Source organism: Nelumbo nucifera, chromosome 3 (genome assembly GCF_055504915.1).
Source record: "Nelumbo nucifera cultivar China Antique chromosome 3, China Antique-T2T, whole genome shotgun sequence".
NCBI lineage: Eukaryota > Viridiplantae > Streptophyta > Magnoliopsida > Proteales > Nelumbonaceae > Nelumbo > Nelumbo nucifera.
In genome coordinates, this window is record NC_142651.1 from 29,932,035 (window position 1) to 29,951,913 (window position 19,879).

At 38.7% G+C, this 19,879-nt stretch overlaps 1 protein-coding gene across 4 annotated transcripts in view; it reads right to left on the minus strand.

The window, feature by feature from the left end:
* Positions 1-19,879, minus strand: part of LOC104612215 (Zn-dependent exopeptidases superfamily protein) — a 41,365-nt gene that overhangs the window by 10,283 nt on the left and 11,203 nt on the right. For 2 of the 4 annotated variants that reach the window (XM_088902163.1, XM_010279591.3), the window contains exons 4-10: positions 18,864-18,946; positions 18,691-18,767; positions 18,142-18,219; positions 17,806-17,877; positions 17,615-17,688; positions 5,690-5,822; positions 5,503-5,574 (exon numbers count right to left, since the gene is read on the minus strand). In XM_088902163.1, the coding sequence (XP_088758289.1) occupies positions 5,503-5,574; positions 5,690-5,822; positions 17,615-17,688; positions 17,806-17,877; positions 18,142-18,219; positions 18,691-18,767; positions 18,864-18,946 (589 nt within the window). Of the gene's footprint in view, positions 1-5,502; positions 5,575-5,689; positions 5,823-17,614; positions 17,689-17,805; positions 17,893-18,141; positions 18,220-18,690; positions 18,768-18,863; positions 18,947-19,879 lie in introns of all 4 variants that reach the window. The other 2 variants (XM_088902162.1, XM_088902161.1) reach the window with 1 other exon arrangement.

Genomic DNA, 19,879 nt, shown 5'->3' on the forward strand with positions numbered 1-19,879 from the left:
TGCTGTAAGTGAGTACAATAACAGAAATAAAAAATGCTTTAACTAGCCAAACAGGCCCTAGCACAAATAACTAAATTATTTCAACACTCCCCCTCAAGTTGGAGCATAGATGTCAATCATGCCCAACTTCTCACACAAATCACTGTGTCGCACATGATGAAGACCTTTGGTGAAGATATCGGCAAGTTGTTCTTCTAAGCTGACATATGGAGTACACACTTCTCCATTTACAAGTTTCTCTCTAATAAAATGCTTGCCCACTTCAATGTGTTTCGTCCTATCATGCATAACTGGATTAGCAGCAATATTGATGGCAGCTTTATTGTCACAGTAGAGTGACATAGGATTGCTCACTGCAAAATCCAGTTCACCTAATAGATTTCTTATCCACATGATTTCAGCAACCCCATGAGACATTGCTCTATATTCTGCTTCAGCACTAGATCTAGCCACCACACTTTGTTTTTTACTTCTCCATGTGACCAGGTTTCCTCCTACAAAGGCACAATACCCACTGGTAGACTTTCGGTCATCGACTGCTCCTGCCCAATCAGCATCAGTATATACTTCCACCTTTAAGTGACCATGTTTCTGGAACAACAAACCAGCTCTGGGAAACTTCTTGAGGTATCTAAGGATCCTCTCTGCAGCTTCAAAGTGAGTTGTCCTAGGCTTGTACATGAACTGACTAAGGACACCCACTGCATAAGTAATATCAGGCCTAGTCATAGACAAATACAAGAGTCTCCCTACGAGTCTCTGGAACTTCTTCACATCTTTCAAAAACTCTCCCTGACTGTCTCCCAGCTAATGATTAGATTCAATTGGTGAGTCAATTGGTTTTACCCCCAACTTGCTTGTATCTTCTAGTAGATCTAGTACATATTTCCGTTGGGAAATAAAGATGCCCTTGTGAGAGTGGACAACTTCAATTCCAAGGAAATAACGTAAAGGGCCTAGATCTTTCACCTCAAATTGAGTGGCTAAGAATTTTTTTAGTCTCCGTATTTCAGCCTCCCAATCTCCTGTGATCACTATGCCATCCACATGCACAATAAGAGCTGCAATTTTCTCTTCACCTCTTTTCACAAATAGAGTGTGATCTGACTGGCATTGTTTGAACCCCATCTGTTGAACTGCTAAATGGAACTTACTAAACCAAGCCCGAGGTGATTGTTTCAACCCATAAAAAGATTTGTTTAACCTGCACACATTTTGTTCACTGCCTTTGGCACAGAAACTTGGAGGTTGGGTCATGTACACTTCCTCTTCCAAGTCACCATTCAAGAAAGTATTTTTGATGTCCAAATGGTGAAGTTCCTAGTCAAGATTTGCTGCCAATGAAAGAAGGATCCTGATAGAGTTCATCTTGGCTACTGGAGCAAAAGTCTCTGCATAGTCCACTCCATATACCTGTGTAAAACCTCTTGCTACCAGTCTAGCCTTGTGCCTTTCAATAGTTCCATCAGTCTTGTGTTTCACTGTGAACACCCACTTGCAACCCACTGGTTCCTTCCCTTCAGGAAGGCCCACCAACTCCCAAGTGTCATTTTTGTGTAATGTATCAATTTCTTCCTGCATTGCATCTGTCCATTCAGGTTTAGATAAAGCTTTTGCCACATTCTTAGGAATGGGGACACTGTCCACAGAAGAGAAGAATGCACGGAATGAAGGTGAAACGTGATCATAGGACACAAAATTAGAGATAGGATGATTAGTGGTACAAGATCTAACACCCTTTCTCTTAGCAATAGGAATATCAAGATCATTGATGACAGGTGAATCAACATTGAGAGGAACAGGCATATCAATAGGAGCAAAAGTACCTAGCTGATGAGACGGATCTGCCTCTAGTGAATCCGATGATGCTGGTTGCATAGTGTTAGGTTCCACGGCTCTTGAACTCTATTGGCTTTTATGGCGACGATGAAAAACCCGGAATGGAGGAGGATTAGGTAAAGGAGGTAGTTGAGTTTGAGCCGCCTGTTTCTCTTCAACCCTACTCTCCCCCTGAGGAGAAACCGAGAAGAAAGGTTGATTCTCAAAGAATGATACATCAATGGAGACACAGTACTTGCGAGAGGTAGGATCATAGAAGCGATACCTCTTTTCAGATAACAGGTAACCAAGGAAAACACAAGGAATAGCCCGAGGATCAAGCTTACCTCAAGTAGGGGACAAGTTATGGATAAAGCAATGACACCCAAAAACACGCATCGGAATGGTGGACAACGGAGTTGTAGGAAACAGAAGCTGATGTGGCCTTATACTCTAGTAACCAAGATAGCATACGGTTGATGATGTATGTAGCACACAAAACTGCACCCATCCAAAAACGTTTTGGCACATTCATATGAATTAATAAGCCACGAGCTACTTCGAAAAGGTGACGGTTCTTTCGTTTAGCAACACCATTTTGTTGGGGTGTCCTGGCACAAGAGATTCGCTGAAGTGACCCACTCGAAGCAAAAAACTTCGTGAGATCACTATGGAAGTATTCCTTCGCATTGTCCGACTAGAAGATATGGATTTCAATTTGGAACTGAGTGAACACCATGCGTTGAAAGTCTTTCATAATTTTTGGCACTTCATCTCAAGATCACATAAGATAAACCCAAGTGTATCTAGAGTAATCATCAATCAAGGTAATGAAATACTTATATCCAGCCTCAGTGGGTAGAGTAACAGGGCCCCAAACATTAGAATAAACAATATGAAATGGAAATTCAGATCCTTTATTTCTCAAAGGTAAAGAACTTCTATAATGTTTACTCAATTGACATGTCTGACACTATAATTGACTCACTGACAAGGACTCAAACAACTTTGGGAACATAACTTTTAATGACTCGAAAGAAAGATGACCTAGACAACTATGCCATAAATAGGCTTGACTCTCACTTGACAAACTCATGGACACTGTAGCCACAAGACCAGCTTTATTCTCCAACACGTAGAGACCATTCACCATGCTTCCTCTACCAATCGTCTTCCCCGAGGCCAAATCCTGAAACACACATGAAGACGGAAAAAAAAAGTGATTGAACAGTTCAATGAGTGAGTTATACTACTAATGGACAGCAAATTTATAGGTAATTTTGGAACATGCAGTACATTAGAAAGGGTAAGGCCGAGTGGGAGAGGTATGGTACCTTGGCCAGCTATGGTAGAGAAAGAACCATCAGCTAGTCTCACCTTATCTCTCCCAGAGAGAATGTTATACGTCTTAAATAAATTTGACTTACCGGTCATGTGATTTGAGGCTCCGGAGTCAATAACCCAAGGAGAATCAGTGGTATGAGAGGACACATGGAAGGCAGTGGCAACGTTACCTGATGTAGACGCGAAAGAGGTAGAGGGAGTAGAACCAGAATCCATCTAGCAGAGAGTCCTACCATACAATTCCAAATGGTCACGAATGGAGTTGATAATTTCTTCCTTAGGGTCAGAACTGGGATGCCTCTCCTGAGTTACCAATGGACTAGTCTCTGTCGACGCCATATTAGCTAAGTTATACTTTTTCTGATTTTACTGGCTTGGTTTCTTGCCCTGATCAGGTGTTGACTTCTTACCCAAATCCTGTGCCCATTTAGGTTTTCCATGGAGATCCCAACATGTATCTCTCGTGTGTCGTGCCTTCTAGCAGTGAGTGCACCAAAGTTTACTCTTATCATATGTTCTCTTCTGAGAGTCACCTTTCTTAAAAGCACCTCCGACATTTGTATTTGAATTTCCCCGGACAGCTAGGGCAACTGACTCCCCCTCTACACAATTCATCACACTTCTTCTACTCTCTTCTGACTACACTAAGGCATACACCTCCTGAACTGATGGCAAGTCTTTACTACCCAAGATCTGCACCCTGATGGACTCATATGAAGGATTCAGCCCTAAGAGGAAGGCGAAGACCCATTGTTGAGATACAAGTGACTTATACGCCTTTGCATCTTCATCACACTTCCAATTCACATTCTGGTAGTGATCAAGTTCTTTTCATATCGATGTCAAATCAGAATAGTACATCGAGAGACTCCTCTCCCCCTGCTTGCAAGTAGAGGATTCAGCTTGCAATTGATATATCTTGGCATAGTGTTTCTGCTCTGAATAGGTGGACTTTGCTTATTCCCATATCTCACAAGCAGTTTCAGCCCACATAAAAGTCTTCCTTACCTGTGGCAGCATGGAAACCAAGAGCCATGACATCACCATACTATTCTCTTGGTTCCACCTACCATATTCAGCACTTTCGTACTTCGGTTCCTTCACTCTCCCATTGATGTTATTTTCCCCCTACCAGTGATGTAGAGTTTTATTCCCCTAGACCACTCAAGGTAGTTCAGACCATCAAAGGGAATAACAGCCACGGGGAAACTCATATCCATTCCCCCACTCACTCCATTGTGGCTCCCTGGAATCTCTAAAGTAACAGAATTCTCAGACTACATGGTAAGCACAAGTTTTTTTTATCTAAACTCTCAACTTAGGATCCCTCCTTATATCGACAAAAGCTCCACACACAACAATTCTGTTCTGGACTTAATCTGAGCACAAAAACAAACAGCACCAACTTCCAAAGAAGAACTATGACGAGACTGATTTTCACCACAACATTAATCAATAACGTGTAAGTTCCACCACAGCATTAATCAATAAGAGAGATCCTAACACACATGAAATCAGACTAACGAGCAGAGAAAACAGGTCATCTACGACCTACAATCACCATTTCATAGGTACAGGATCACACGATCCAACAAATAAAAGATATAACCCTCACAAAAGTCTGCCGACATTCAGTGGTTTGGATTCATTTACTCTCCACTTGGTACACGACCAAGGAAAGAAAGAAAACTTTAGGGTTGTACCAGTTGCAGATCTGATTTGATCAGCCCAGATTCAGTCCTCTATTCCGCCTAGATTCAGCAACTTGAAGAGAAAAAACTTGGTCGCCCAAATTCAACAGCCTTGCTCTGATACCATCTTGACAATAAATCCGATTGAAATATGAGGAAGTAGAGAGGAGAATGAAAGAAGAGAGAAAGGAGAAGGAAGAAAGGAAGACGAAAAAGTTTGGAGCAATAGAACAGTGTTGGCGGCGCCAGCTTTTATTATATTATATAGGGCGGCAGAAATAAGAAGGGAAAAGACCCTTGTGCCCCTGTTGTAAGTGAGTACAATAACAGAAATAACAGAAACAAAAAACGCTTTAACTAGCCAAACAGGCCCTAACACAAATAACTACATTATTTCAACAAAACCAATTTTTTATGTATGGATTAAGAATTTTAAGACCTTTGTGTGGACTTTTTTGGGCTTGCCTCATGGGGCTTAGTTGAGGGTCTAGGGGTGGAGCTCCAGGGAAAAAAATATATCCATAACAATAACCACATGAACAAAATATCCATATCAACAGAATATTTACCAAGTACAAAAATAGACTACAGAATAAGCTAAGCATGTCACAAACTAGCTTTCAGGAAAAGTAATTTAAGCTTTTTATACCTGCTTCTTAATCTTGTCTATACCATCGATATGAGAAAGAGCATCAACTGCTGCTACCAATGAAATCATCCCCTGGACATTTGTTCAAGATATTGCATGTTGATCACATTAAAATTAGAAAATATTCATAGCAAAATAACTGAATCCAACAATGATGAATTTCTATTTTTAGTAGACTTTATCTTACAGATAAAGGAGAATCAGCACCAAGACTCTTGTCACGGAAAAATGATGCAGAATCCATGGATGCCACTGCTAGTAAGATGGGCTTGGGCTGTTCTGAGGATGAAATATTAATCGGTGGAAGAGAAGACCAGACACTGCCCTTCACATTTCAGAACCACGAATAAAGGTTAAGGTGTGAAAATCATCTGGATTATCCTTCTCATAAAGTCCCAGATCAATAATGTATCCCAACTATATCCAAAAAGCTCAAACTATTCTATGGAAGGAAAATTCAAATTTCTATATTATTAAAAGATAAGACACTGACCAGAACAAAACAGCCTATAGCATATAAAGTTAATTTCCACTTATCTCCCACAAGCATTGTATAATCCTTGTAGGATTAGAACATAGGCAATCACATACTAGAATTTTGATGTTGTTTAGTTAATGAAATTCGAAGCATTCAACAAGGTGCTCTCCCTAGAGAAAGAACCACCTAAATGCAAACAATGGCCCAATAAATGAAAACCTAAGCAGCAAAAGGTAAAAGCCATGTTTCCTTGCAGTAATGTTTCATCAACTTTAACTTGAATGTACAGTATCTCCTCCCCCACCTACCAAGACAACCTAAGATTTTATAAAGGGAGGAGATCCAATGGTTTGTTCTTTTAGCAAAGGCTGAACAACCAAGGAATCTTCCATGCGGCAAATTTGTTTGGAGACAAAATTGGACCCGCATATCCTCTCCCTATTATCTATTAACAAGAAAAAATTGAGACCAAAAACCTTTGCCACTTAGCCCCCCCCCCCCACCCAACAAAAAACAAAAAAAAAAAAAAAAAACAAGACAAAACAAAACTCTTCCACATAGCAGAAATATAGTAGGTCATGTAGGAGAGCCCCCTGCTTGGTCAATCAGGGAATTTGGTTTAGTTGGTTGTTTTTTGTATGTTTGGGCTTGGAAGTTTTCTTGGGTTTATTAATTGGAGACTTTTTTGTGTAGTGCTTGGTTATTGTTTGGGTGCTCTTTTTGTTGTGAAGGTGGTTAGGACAGGTTTTGCTTTTCCCTTCTCCTTCTCTCGGGTGACTTCTTGTCACTTTCCTTGTATTTCTTTTTTTTTATCAGTAAATATGTATTTTATTAAAATTCAGATTGTAAGCAGTTTATACAACTTGATGATGGGACTGCTGATCCCTTTTAATCACTCTATTCACCCCTCATTACAGTGTAGCCCAAAATAATTGCTGTCTCAATGCCCCTTGCTTTGCTAATCCATCAGCTAGCCCATTTGCACTTCTTCGGACCCATTTAAATTCAGCCTCAACCTCCTTTGCAATCTTCTCCACTTCCCTAATCACATGTTTAAACGTCCATGGGGGTGGATGCAATTTGTTGCCCATGAAATTACTACTTTTAAGTCCCCTTCCACTTCAACATGTCAGCATCCAAGTTGTTTGGCTAGCTTTAACCCCTATAGTAATGCCAATAGTTCAGCCTTCAGCGAGTTTCCGTTGCCAATCAACATACCCAATATCCTCCTATCAGAGTTTCTTAATACTACTCCTATTCCTGAGATGCCTGGATTTCCATATGAGCACCCATCAAAATTCAGCTTTACTTTATTGCCTTCAAGTGGTTTCCACTCCAGCCTTACTTTATCTCTTACTCTCAAAGATTGTGCTACTCCGGACCATGTTCTTACCCAATGGGCTACTTTCACCTTGATACTATCAATCACTTCCTCTATTGTTCTACTTTTTTCCAAGAAAATTCTGTTGTTCCTCTCTTCCCATGTTACCCAACAAATTTCTGCCTTTGTTGCTTTCCACATTACCATCCCTCTTTCTCTGTCTCAAGAAATCATGGTTGAAGAGTCCTGCCACATCTTAAGGGGGAACCCACCTGCAGCCAAAGAGAATACAAAAGAATTCCCAAATTCGATGCACAAAAGAACAAGATATCATTAAATGAGAAAGGGTCTCACCACTTTCCTTACACAGTGAACACACATGAGGAGAAAGGCAAATATATGGCCTTCTTTTCTGCAGCATATCACAAGTGTTTACCTTACCAAGGAATACTTCCCAGCAGAAAGCTTGGATCTTCGGGGGAATAGGCTTGCACAAAATTTCTTTCACAGGGAAAATCCCACCTAGAGGGTTGGGGGAAGCAAGTACTTTGAAGAAAGAGAAGCAAGAAAAGAGGACGTCTGGAGAGCCTACCCAGATTCTAGAGTCTTCCAACGAAGGGTCCAAGTGGATCTTCCCTAAGAGTTCTAGCAAACGGATTAAGGATTCACACTCATTCTCCCTTAGTCCCCTTCTAAAGCCCAAATTCCAGTTCACACCAGTTGGACACGGTGATCCCAACATGGATATAGCTTCCCCCTTAAGGTTAGATAGCGCAAAGAGATCAGGGAATTGGTCTTTTAGTGGGGTTTCCCCTACCCATAGATCTTCCCAAAACAGAATTATATTACCTTGTCCCACATCGAACTGGATGGAATTGAGGAAAGTAGGATAGATTTCATGAATTGCTTTCCAAGGAGAAGCTGAAGACCTGTGAGGGGAAACTTTTGCATCCAAGCCATTTCCAACCACCCCGTGAATGCTCTCAATCACTTTGTGCCACAACCTGTCGCCCTCAAAGGGAAACCTCCAAAGCCACTTACCTAGTAGAGATGTGTTCCTTAAAAGGATGTTCCCAATTCCCAAACCCCCTTGTTCCCTGGGTTTACTAACCTACTCCCACTTGATCAAGTGATCCTTCCCTTCCTATCTTGGGTCCCATAGGAAATCTCTCATATACTTCTCTAAGCACCCTGCTACCTTAGAAGGGATTCTAAAAGTTGAAAGGAAATAGGTGAGGAGGTTTGCCAGAGTGGCTCTAATTAGGGTTATTCTTCCACCCAAAGAAATGTAATTCCTCTTCCAAAGGGCTAACTTCCTATCAAACCTTTCTAACACTGGTTTCCAAAAATCAGCTGACTTGGGATTTCCTCCTAAGGGTAAACCTAGGTAACTAATAGGCCAGCTTCTGATCTAACACCCTAAGATTTCCCAAAATCTTATTAGTTCTCCTTCCTCCAAATTGACCCATACAATTCCACTTTTGGTCCAATTTATCCTCAGCCCTATTACTCCCACAAAATTATTCAGCAGCACCCTCAAATTTTCCACCACCTCCTCATTGTTTCCTTCACAAAAAAATATAGTGTCATCTGCAAATTGGAGATGGGTAACAATCACTCGGTTTCTACCTACCCTCCACCCTCTGATGAGGCCTTGACATCAGCTTTTGCAAATTGTTTCCTTGTATTTCTTTTTTCTTTCAATAAATTTGTATTTTATTATGAAAAAAATAAGGGAACCTTTCACTTTCATAGATAGCCAACTCATATAATCTAACAATAAAAATTGTGGGAACCAATTTGGTTCCACCATTTATAACTAATAGCCATTAAGTAATGTATGAATTCATATACTTGCATAGTACATACAGTTAATAATATAATAATTTTATCTAACACAAACCTTAAATAAATTATTAAAATGCAAAGGACAAAGATAATTTTGATCATCCTTTTAGGCTCTGATTGTTTGCAGTGTAAATCCAAACTGGGTTCCAAATTTGCACCCTGTTTGGATTCACATGTATTATTCATAACAAAAAATTGCACTCCTTGGGGTAAAATTTGCACTTTTAGCCTTATTTGCACTCATTGTCAATGCAAATTCTTCATCCCAAAAAATGATGAAAGCCTTGCTTCACATTCCCTCAACCTTCATTTACTCCCATATAAAGTGTGGACCACATCATTTTATTTCCTATTTTACTCCTCTCATATGAACAAAACAATGTAAAATGTGAAGCAAAAGGGGACCAGAATTTGCACTTCCCCATTTACATTGCTATGCAATGCAAACAATTGGAGCCTTATGAAAAATAAAAATCAGTTTCTTGAAAATTGATATTAGGATTCTGCTTGCAGTGCAAATCATAACAGGATACAAATTTTGCACTTGGTTCAGTTTTGTATCCATTTGCTTGTAACTATGATTTGCACTTTATCTGATACAAAATCCATACTTTTTGTCTCATTTGCACTCACTGGGAGTGCAAGGTTTGCATCTCAAAAACTGATGCAAAAATTTACACCACATTCCTACCTCAATCCTCTGACCTCTCTTATATAAAGTAGGGCTGCATCACCTTGCTTCCTACCTCACTCCCAAACAAACAGCCCTCTTACTTCTGTTCTCTTTCATATAAAGTGAAGACTATTCCATTTTACTTCTCACAAATAAAAAAGACAGTCGAATCTGAAGCAAAAGAAAACCAGAATTTACACTTAGCCTATTTGCACTCCTATACGTTTATACCAGTGCACATGAAACTCACAGTGCAAATAAGCTGAGCCTAGAGAATAAAAGAAGTCTTTTGAGAAGAGGTATCATTAACAAAGGATGACTTAATGGATGTTTTTGAGGAGTTTTTTTATCAATAACAGAAAAGACTTTATATTTAATTAAAAATAAAAGGATGCAAGGAAAGAAACATCTTCCAGATCCCGTCGAGCCAAATCCCAAATATATTAATGGGGGAGTAAATGCCACTTTTGTTGCCCTAATCCCTAAAAAAGATGGGCAGCCCATCCCAAGGACTTTTAGACCCATCAGCCTAATAGGGGGGCTTTGCAAAATCATTTCCAAGGTTCTTTCTCTTAGGATTGAAAAAGGTGCTAGCCTCTGTAATTAATATCAAGGGGTGTTTGTGACTTTGTACAAGACAAATAATTGATTAAATCCTTATAACAAATGAGTGTGCCCAAGAAATGAGAAAATCAGGGAGAAAAGGTTGGGTTTGCAAGCTGGGAGTTCCTGGAGGAGGTCTTAGAAAAGAGTGGTTTCACTGAGAGATAGAGGAAGTGGATTTGAGATTGTTTAGGATGTTCTCCTTACAGTATTTTAGTGAATGGCTTGGCTAAATATTTCTTTCCTGTGAGGATAGGCCTTAGACAGGGTAACCCCATTTCACCCTTCTTATTCACAAATCACATTAGTAGCATATGTGCTCAGTTGCCACATGGCCCACATTTCCAGAGCAGATAATAGGGGTCTCACTAAAGGCTTCAGAATAGGGCGTGAATAGGTAGTAGTTTCTCACTTGCAATTCGCTGATGACATCATTATATTCTTTGAGGATGCTAGAGAGAATATGATAAGGAATGTGAAGCTTTTAATCCAGTGCTTTTAGAGAATGCCAAACTTGAAGGTCAATTTAGGGAAAAAAAGGCTTCCAAGTGGGGGGTTAAATTGAGTAGAGATGAAGAATTACGTTACACTGAAGCCTAGGGTTGTTCAATTACTTTGTGGCTTATTACCTATCTGGAATTACATCTGGGAGGGAACCCCAGGTCCCTTAACTTTTGGAACACTATGGTGGACAAATTAATAAGAAGCTTGCCTCATGGAAAAGAAACTGCATTTCTTTGGGTAGAAGGATAACTCTATCAAGGCCGCATTGACAAATCTTCCAATGCACTATGGTGGACAAATTAATAAGAAGCTGGCCTCATGGAAAAGAAACTGCATTTCTTTGGGTGGAAGGATAACTCTATCAAGGCTGCATTGACAAATCTCCCAATGCACTTCCTATCAGTATTCAAAATACTTGTACAAGTAGCAAAGAGATTAAAAAAGGTGATAAGAGACTTTGTTTGGGACTCAAGTGACAACAAGAAGTGCCATCTTGTTAAATAGGAGATAATGTTAGGGATGAAGAAGGATGGGGGCTTGGGTTTGGGCAAAATTTTGAGGAACATGTCATTGTTGGGAAAATAGCTGTATTAGTTTCCTCTAGAAGCAAACAAGTTGTGGCATTTTGTCACCAAAAGCATTACGGATTGAATCCTAATGGGGGGGGGATATCACTTTCAAAGATAAATTCCCTAATTTTTACAGCATGTCTCATCATCATCCAAGCCTTATCCCAACTATAAGGCTACATGAATCCTGTTTCACCTTTCCGTTCTGTTTAACGCCATGTCCATTGTTAAATTATCGGTGCTTAAATCATTTCTTACTACCCATATCCTTTTTGGTCTACCCCTAGCCCTTCTAATCCCTTCATCCCTTCTTTTATTTTGAGTTACATTACCTCTTACTAATGGGGGGAGGGGGTAATATTGTCAACTCATGTATTATTGTTGCCCTAATATAAATAACAATTTGATGGGCTGGATTGAGTGTGCCTCCCTTCATCAAGAATCTGAATAAAAACATGGTATCAGAGCTGTAATCTGCTCTTATTCTGCTCGTCTACCCTCTTCTTCACCTCCTCTTTCTTCTTAAACTTCCTTTTTTTTATTATTGTTGGAGCAACGAGAGCGCTGCTGCTGATTGTGGTTAACTGAAGCTGTTTCTAGGGTTTTTTCCTTAAAAAAAAACTCCAAGGAGGCTCAAAATAGTTGCTGGTATGCCCAGGTAGGACAAGAAACTGTGGAATAGTTGTATGGACTACTAGAGAGACCTAGTTAACAGGTCTAGCCACTGGACTCTAAGGAGTATCGGTCCAGGAGATTCTTGTTCTAGCCGCTGAATGTAAGTAGCATCAATATAGGAGATTTGTGTGCTCTCTAGCCCAGTTTTTTTTGGAGTTTCAGCAAAAGGAAGTGCTGTTTGACCTGTTCTACTCATTTAAATAACAGTTTTGTGCGAGTCCGGGATGTCTTCCAACACAAGTGAAGTCGCATCTAGAGGTTCCAGGACTGTAGACATTATTGATCTTGGAAATCCGATGGTACAGATTACTAATGTGAAACTAGATGAATACAACTATAAGGAATGGGTCATTTCAGCAAGATGGTCCGTGGTGAGCCATTAACTGCAAGGTTACATTGATGGGAAGATTAAAGAGCCCAAGGAAAATGAACCTAGTTATAGAAATTGGTGTAGGGAAAATGTAACTGTAATGTCATGATTGCTAACCTCAATGACTCCTAAAATTGCGAGGACTATTCAGCACTATACCACAACCCATAAGATTTGGGAAAAACTGTATAACACTTATGGTCAAAAGCAGAACATAGCAAGAATGTACAGGCTGAATCAAGATATTTCTAGTTTGACTCAAGGAAACATGATTGTTGCAACTTATTTTACTACACTAGAAGGTTTGTAGGAAAAACTTGATCACCATTTAATCCTTGAGTGGGACAGCACCAAAGACAAAGAAAGGCATGACAGGCAAATTTAAGGAAGAACTTTCAAGTTTCTTGCTGGTTTAGACCACTCGTATGAAAATATTAGAGCACAAATATTAGGGAGAAATGAACTTCCAAATCTGCATCATGTGTTTTATCTAATTAGGAATGAGGAGGTGAGGAGGAAAGAAATAGGAATTCATGTTCCTCTTCAGCCTAGTGAGCAGTCTGTTCTTGTTTTCAGCAGCTCTAAGGGTGGAAAGGGGGTGGATAAGAAGAACTTGAAGTGTTCTCATTGTGGGGGAGAGAGGCATACTAAGGATACTTGTTGGATTCTTCATCCACAATTGAAACCAGCGACTTTGAGGAAGGACAAAGAAGCCAAACAAGGGTCCCAACTACAGTTCAGGTTATGTAGCCAGCCCAAATGTTGCAAATGGTGTTTCTAAGGGTAACAGTACCAGCTCTTCCAATGTGGAACAAACCTCCACTTCACCAAATAGCTTTCCAAAATTTACAACCAAAGAAGTAGATATCCTCAACCGAGCTATGGCTCGGTTAAAACAATCACCCATTGCTTCTCCTCATTTACAAAAACAGGTATAATATCTGCCCTTAGTGTTATTCAGTCCTCTTCATCAAACATTTGGGTTATTGATTCAAGAGCTTCTGAACACATGACAAATTCATCCTTATTACTCAATTGAAAATTACACCGACAGTAATTCAGATAATGCAAGAAAAGAAGAAAAGAGAGAGAGAAAGAAAAAGAAAAAGAAAAAGAAAAGAAGTTTCAGCAATAGGTTGTGGAAGAATAAAAGAAGGGAAGAGAGAAAAGAAGAATTCAAACCTCTCTCTCTAGCCCCCTTTCATCACTTTTATTAATAATTCTAAGTCTGAGTACAATTACTTGGATGCCCTTAATGGGGTGGCCAGCACTAAAGAAATAATTAAAGAAAATAAAAAAAAAGGCCCATAAGGCCCATAACTTTTAAACACTACTTAAAAGAAATAAAGAACACTAGGGCCCATTCAGCCCATTCTCACTACACTTTCTTTTACTGGAAACGGTAACTTCATTAATATAACTTAAAAATAGCTTTCCAGATTTAAGTACAGTTGTCAACCCCTAAGTAGGTGTTGAGCCCCCCAGTAATCTTTCTTACAAAACTGCCCAGAACATACTCTCCCTCACAATCCCTTGTTTGACCTTATCATCTTTCTTCCAAACTTGTGTCTTTTGGAACTGGGAATGTGGACATAACAAGTGCAACCAAAGACCCTCAAAGGAAATAGAGAAAATCTCAACATCAGGAAAGAGGACTCCAAAGGGAGATTTTAGTCCCAAGACTCAAGAAGGCATGTGGTTAATAAGGTAGGTAGTTGTTAAAACTGTATCACCCCAAAACTTCACAGGAACATGGGTAGCAAAAAGAGTGCTCCTTGCAACTTCCATAATGTGTCTGTTTTTCCTCTCCGCTACTCCATTTTGTTGTGGAGTGCAGACATAAGAACTCCGATGAATAACCCCAAACTTCTCAAGGTAGGAGGTAAGGTCATTATCAAAATATTCCTTAGCATTGTCTAACCGGAATATTTTGACGCGGGTATTAAACTGAGTATGTGTTCATGGAACTGTTGCACAAGTTTAGGCACTTCAGCTCGAGGACGCATAAGGTAAATCCAAGTATATTGTGAAAAATATCAATAAACAAGATGAAATATTTATACCCACCCATACATAGTAAATGGTAAGGCCCCCACACATCAGAGTGAACAATATTAAAAAGGAATAATTGCTTTTATTGCTTGAAGGATAAGTGCTCTTACAATGCTTTGAGAACTCACAAGACTCGCAATGAAAACTCGATAGACTAATTCCTTTAAATAACTCGAAAATGATAAATGACCCAAACGATTATGACATAACATAATACGACTAGTGGACTCTGAAACAAATGCAGTTCTCTTAGGTTGTACTTGGCTCTGCTCAGGCATGTCTAACAGATGGATCCCATTCGCCTCATGGCCACTCCCAATCACCTTCTGAGATTCCATGTCTTGAACAACAAAATATGAAGGAAAAAAGGTCACACTACAATTCAGGGATTTAGTCAAATTACTAACTGAAAGCAAATTGGTATTATGTTTAAGTACATGAAGAACAGATGATAAGGTCAAGGCATTAGAGGTCTTAATGTCTCCCTTTCCCGTGATAAATTGGTAAGAGGTGAATAACTATGAAACACTGGTCATATGGTCAGAAGCACCAGAATCAATTATCCAAGAGGAAGGAACAGTCTCTGAAGGAGCATATGTAGTGGCACGAATACCTGAGTGAGCATATGTAGAGGAAGGAACAGTCTCTAAAGGAGCTATAGCAGTGGATTCCAAGTGACTGATGATTCAGCCATACTTCTCATATTCAGCCCCAGCAGCTACAAGTTGTTCTCCCACTAACTTCTCTCCACCCTGTCCTTGTTCACCTTGTGAAGAGGTGGCTACATTTGCATTTCCACCTTTTCCAGTTTCAACCCTTTTTCCACCATTTTCTTTCTTGAATCTGGTAGGAACAAACTCTGGATGTAGCTTCCAACATGTGTCTTTAGTGTGTTTAGGCTTCCTGCAATATTCACAAATAACATCTTTCTTCCCAATGCTAACCTTTGGTTTCACCCCCACATTAGCATAGTGATCAACCTGCGGCTCAACAGACTGAACCCAAACTCTGGATGTAGTTTCCAACATGTGTCTTTAGTGTGTTTAGGCTTCTTGCAGTATTCACAGATAACATCTTTCTTCCCAGTGCTAACCTTTGGCTTCATCCCCACATTAGCATAGTGATCAACCTGCGGCTCAACAGACTGAACATGTCCTATACTCTCCTCACTGCTCACCATTAGCATATGCCTAAGACAAAGTCACCTCATCCTTTGCTAAAACATTCTGCCTCACAATATCATACTCCAAGTTGAGTCCGGCGAGAAACTCAAAAGACCCGATTTCTCTCCACCAAACCCCTATATGTTTTTGCATCTTTTGTGCAATCCCAAACAACAGTCTCCATCAAATCAATCTCTCTCCAAAGAGAAGTAGACTACTAAGGGCTTATCCCCCTGTCTAAGATTATTCACATCATGCTTCAATTTGTAGGCCCGAGCAACATTAAGCTTTTGGGAATAGGTCACTGTGACACTATCCCACACTTCTTTTGCAGTTTCCATCCACAGATAATGTTGACTAATGTGTGGTTGCATAGAATTCAATAACCAACCCACTACTGTGTAGTTTTCCTACATCCACCTTTCATAGGTAGGATCATCCTCCTCCGGTTTCTTCTTGCTCCTGGTAATATAACCCCATTTTCCTCTACTACACACATGTATCTTAATAGATTGAGACCAAGTTAAATAATTGGTCTCATCTAGCTTCATAGTAGTCACAACCCCAAAAAGATTCTCCACTGACCCCCCTATGGTTGCCTAGGCGCCTTGAAAACTATGATGGTGGTTGGGCCAGGGGCTCTGTCTCTAGACCCCCAAGGCCCCAAACCAAGCTCCTTGAGACAATGAATGATAAATGATGAATGATGAATGAATCAATGAATGAACAACATTAGCAAATAGGGGTTCTACTCCACTCCAAAAACCACCTATTTGCAAATGATGTTCATTCATTCACCCTAATAAAAGATAACCTTTTTTCAATTAAAAAAAAATCACCCTAATAAAAGATAATTAAAAGTATAAAATTCTTTTTTTAGGGATTAAGAATTTTTAGACCCTAACATGAATTTCTTTGGGCTTGCCTCAAGGGGCTTGGTACAAAGGCAACTTATAGAATTAGGAATAAAATATGTAACATCATATTAACTATTTGAAATAATGAAATTGAGAAAGAAATAAAGAAATTAAAGGTTTGACATGCATGAATATGTTTTGTATGATATTTTTTATTTTATTTTGCATTTTTTCACTTTGAATGTGTTTTATATGTTATGTTTATGTATTTAATTTGAGCTAATAGGCTTTTTTAAAACATTTAGCTTAAAATTGAAGTTTGATTTTTTAATTAATACTATTTTTAATATTTTATTAATTCATTTTGAATTTTTTTTATTTTGCACCTTGTGCTTCAAACACAAAAAGGCCTTTGCGCTTTTTTTGTGCCTTGTGCTTTTAAAACCTTCTCGGCTTATGATAGTCAGCATACTTTGATCACAAGTATTTGTTTGTAATAAAAATAATAAATAATATGAAAGCTACACAAATCTTTTGTTCTATGCAACTTTGCGGAGGCATTCATTGTATAGCATTTCTAAGTACAAGGTTCATACTTGTATGTGATATCAGATTTTTGGCAATTAATAACAGTACTTTAACTTGTTAAAAATAAAACTAAAAAAATGTATATATAAAATAGAAAGAAATATTAAAGTAATTTACTTTCTCATATTCACGATCACCCTGCCCCAATAAGGGTAGGTTAAGCTGCATCTGATTAGGCAAAATAAAACATCCTCAATTCATAGTAAAATTATGCATTATAAGGTAATTCCTTGCCACTTTGCCAGTCAAGTTTGCTTTGCACCTTGGTAAAAAGAGCAAAAAGAAAAATCAAGAGAAACCAGAGCTTAGCATCTCAAAATAATTTACTGGTTCTCAACATTTAAAGGTCAAAAATCAAAATCTGTAGGTACAAACAAAATAATGCAAAAACAGAAAAACCAAAAAACTCACCTGTATCCACCTAAGGGCAAACAAGACTGTTCTTTCAGACAAGATTCTGAATCATGAGTTCCAGCTTTTGTCGTCTAATCAAGGTCAGGTGTATCAAAGATTATTAACATGAACTTGTGAACATAGTTTCAGGAAATGATCATTAAACATTTTGAAGGTATCTAAAAAGGACTTAGAAGAACCTTCTCTACCTGCATCACCAAATCAAATTCAGCCACATCTGTTGTGTGTGCTTTATTATTCTTCTCCTTTTTATTGACAATCTGCATATAGGACAGCTAGCATAGCATTATATTTATAAAACAAGTCTACAACATAATTCATCTAGAAGACAAATCGACAACATAAAGTTGAATCAAAAATAAGAATGCAAACTTCATTTACTAGAAATACATTTTGAAAACAAGCAGCTCTCCAATTATAGAATTAATCAGAATATTACCACGTTGGAAAATTAATTGCAGGATCATGAAAACAAGATAACAAAATATATCTTAAGAATTAAAAAACTTCAAAAGACATTATACCTCCTGCAGAAGTAGTGTACTCTCTGGGGAGAGCAAGAATACAGGAAAGTTGTAGCTGTTCCGCAAAATACCAAATCCCTGCAAAGATGAACACGTTATGACACTTTCACTTATCTATCAGAATGTGGCTGATTCATCAGGATTTGGCACAAGGAGGGGGATATGACTAGTTTCACAAAAATCTGATACTCCCATTCAAAAAAAAAACACCTTTATGCATAATTGCTTCTATTGTATGGCTAATCATGGGTCAACTACAACCCTTTTGGATAATCCATAGCCCAAAACATATTTACAGTTGCTCTTAATAATCCAATTACCAATCAATGCTTTCCTCATTTATACCATTCAAAACAGAGCACTTAATTTGAATTGTTAAGATAATTCAAATGCTGTTACTTTTGGGAAATGGTCCATTTAAGCAAATAAGTTCATCACTCCAATAATATGGATCAAAAGTGCAAGTATAGATTATCATAAGAAGCACACCATATGGTTTAGCCATTTATATAAGACTCTCATCAAAGATTAAACTGATTAATAACTTACAGCAGGATTCCACTCATAATTGAGGCTCTGGTAAGGAGAAAATTCAGCTTGTGGAAATTTGTCCACTGGTGAGAATCCTACAAGGGAGACAAAATTTGCAGTGTTAACAAAGTTTACTGTAGAATTACTTCTCCAATTGATACAGATGATAAGTAGAAAGTTACACTGATTACCTTTTGGCTTATTTTGCATTCCAGTTCCTGATTCAATCAGAACACCTCCTACTCTCTTAGCAAAGTTTTGGTCATTTGATACCCTGAAAGAGTAAATGCTATCTTCTTCAGTCACCAATAAGAACGATTATGTCATTTTGTCAATCCAGTGAAATGTATATCCAACATCATGCATCATGACATAACCATACAACTGGAATCCATTTGCAAGTATGCATGTAGTAGAAATCTGCTGAATTCAAAAATATGAATAGAAAAGGTAGTTTCTTGAAGAGAGAAGGAAGAGAGAAGGATAAGAAGAGATCTTGAAAAGAAAAGAACAATAATCTGGCCGCCCCCTTCACTTATTATTTATACTAAAAATAATAGAGCAGTACAAAGACAACTATGCCCTTATAGGGCAGCAAAACATTAAACAGCATATATAAGACTAAAAAACATAAAAAAATTTGGACTCACATAACTACTGTGGTCCCCACCTCCTATCTAACAACTAACATAAAACATCTACTCAGAAAAACAACATAAAACTGATTAATCTTCAACACTCCCCCTCAAGTTGGGAGTAAATGTCACACATTCCCAACTTGCGTAGATAATGTTCAAGCTTGTTCTTTGCCACCCCTTTAGTGAGAACATCAGTCAGCTGCAACTCTGAAGAGACATAAGGCAAACAAACTTCTCTGGCTGTTACCTTTTCTCTTATAAAGTGTCTATCAACTTTAATGTGTTTTGTCCTGTCATGCAGAATTGGATTATGGGCAATATTGATTGCAGCCTGATCGTCACAGTACAGCATCATAGGCTACTCTGCTTTCACCCCAATCTCACTCAAAAGATATCTAACCCAAAGAAGTTCTAAGACACCATGAGCCATGGATCTATACTCACTTGACCTCGCCACAACCGCTTGCTTCTTACTCTTCCAGGAGATCAAGTTTCCACCTACAAAGGTATACACTCCTGATGTAGACCTCCTGTCATCTAAGCATCTTGCCCAGTCTACATCTGTATAG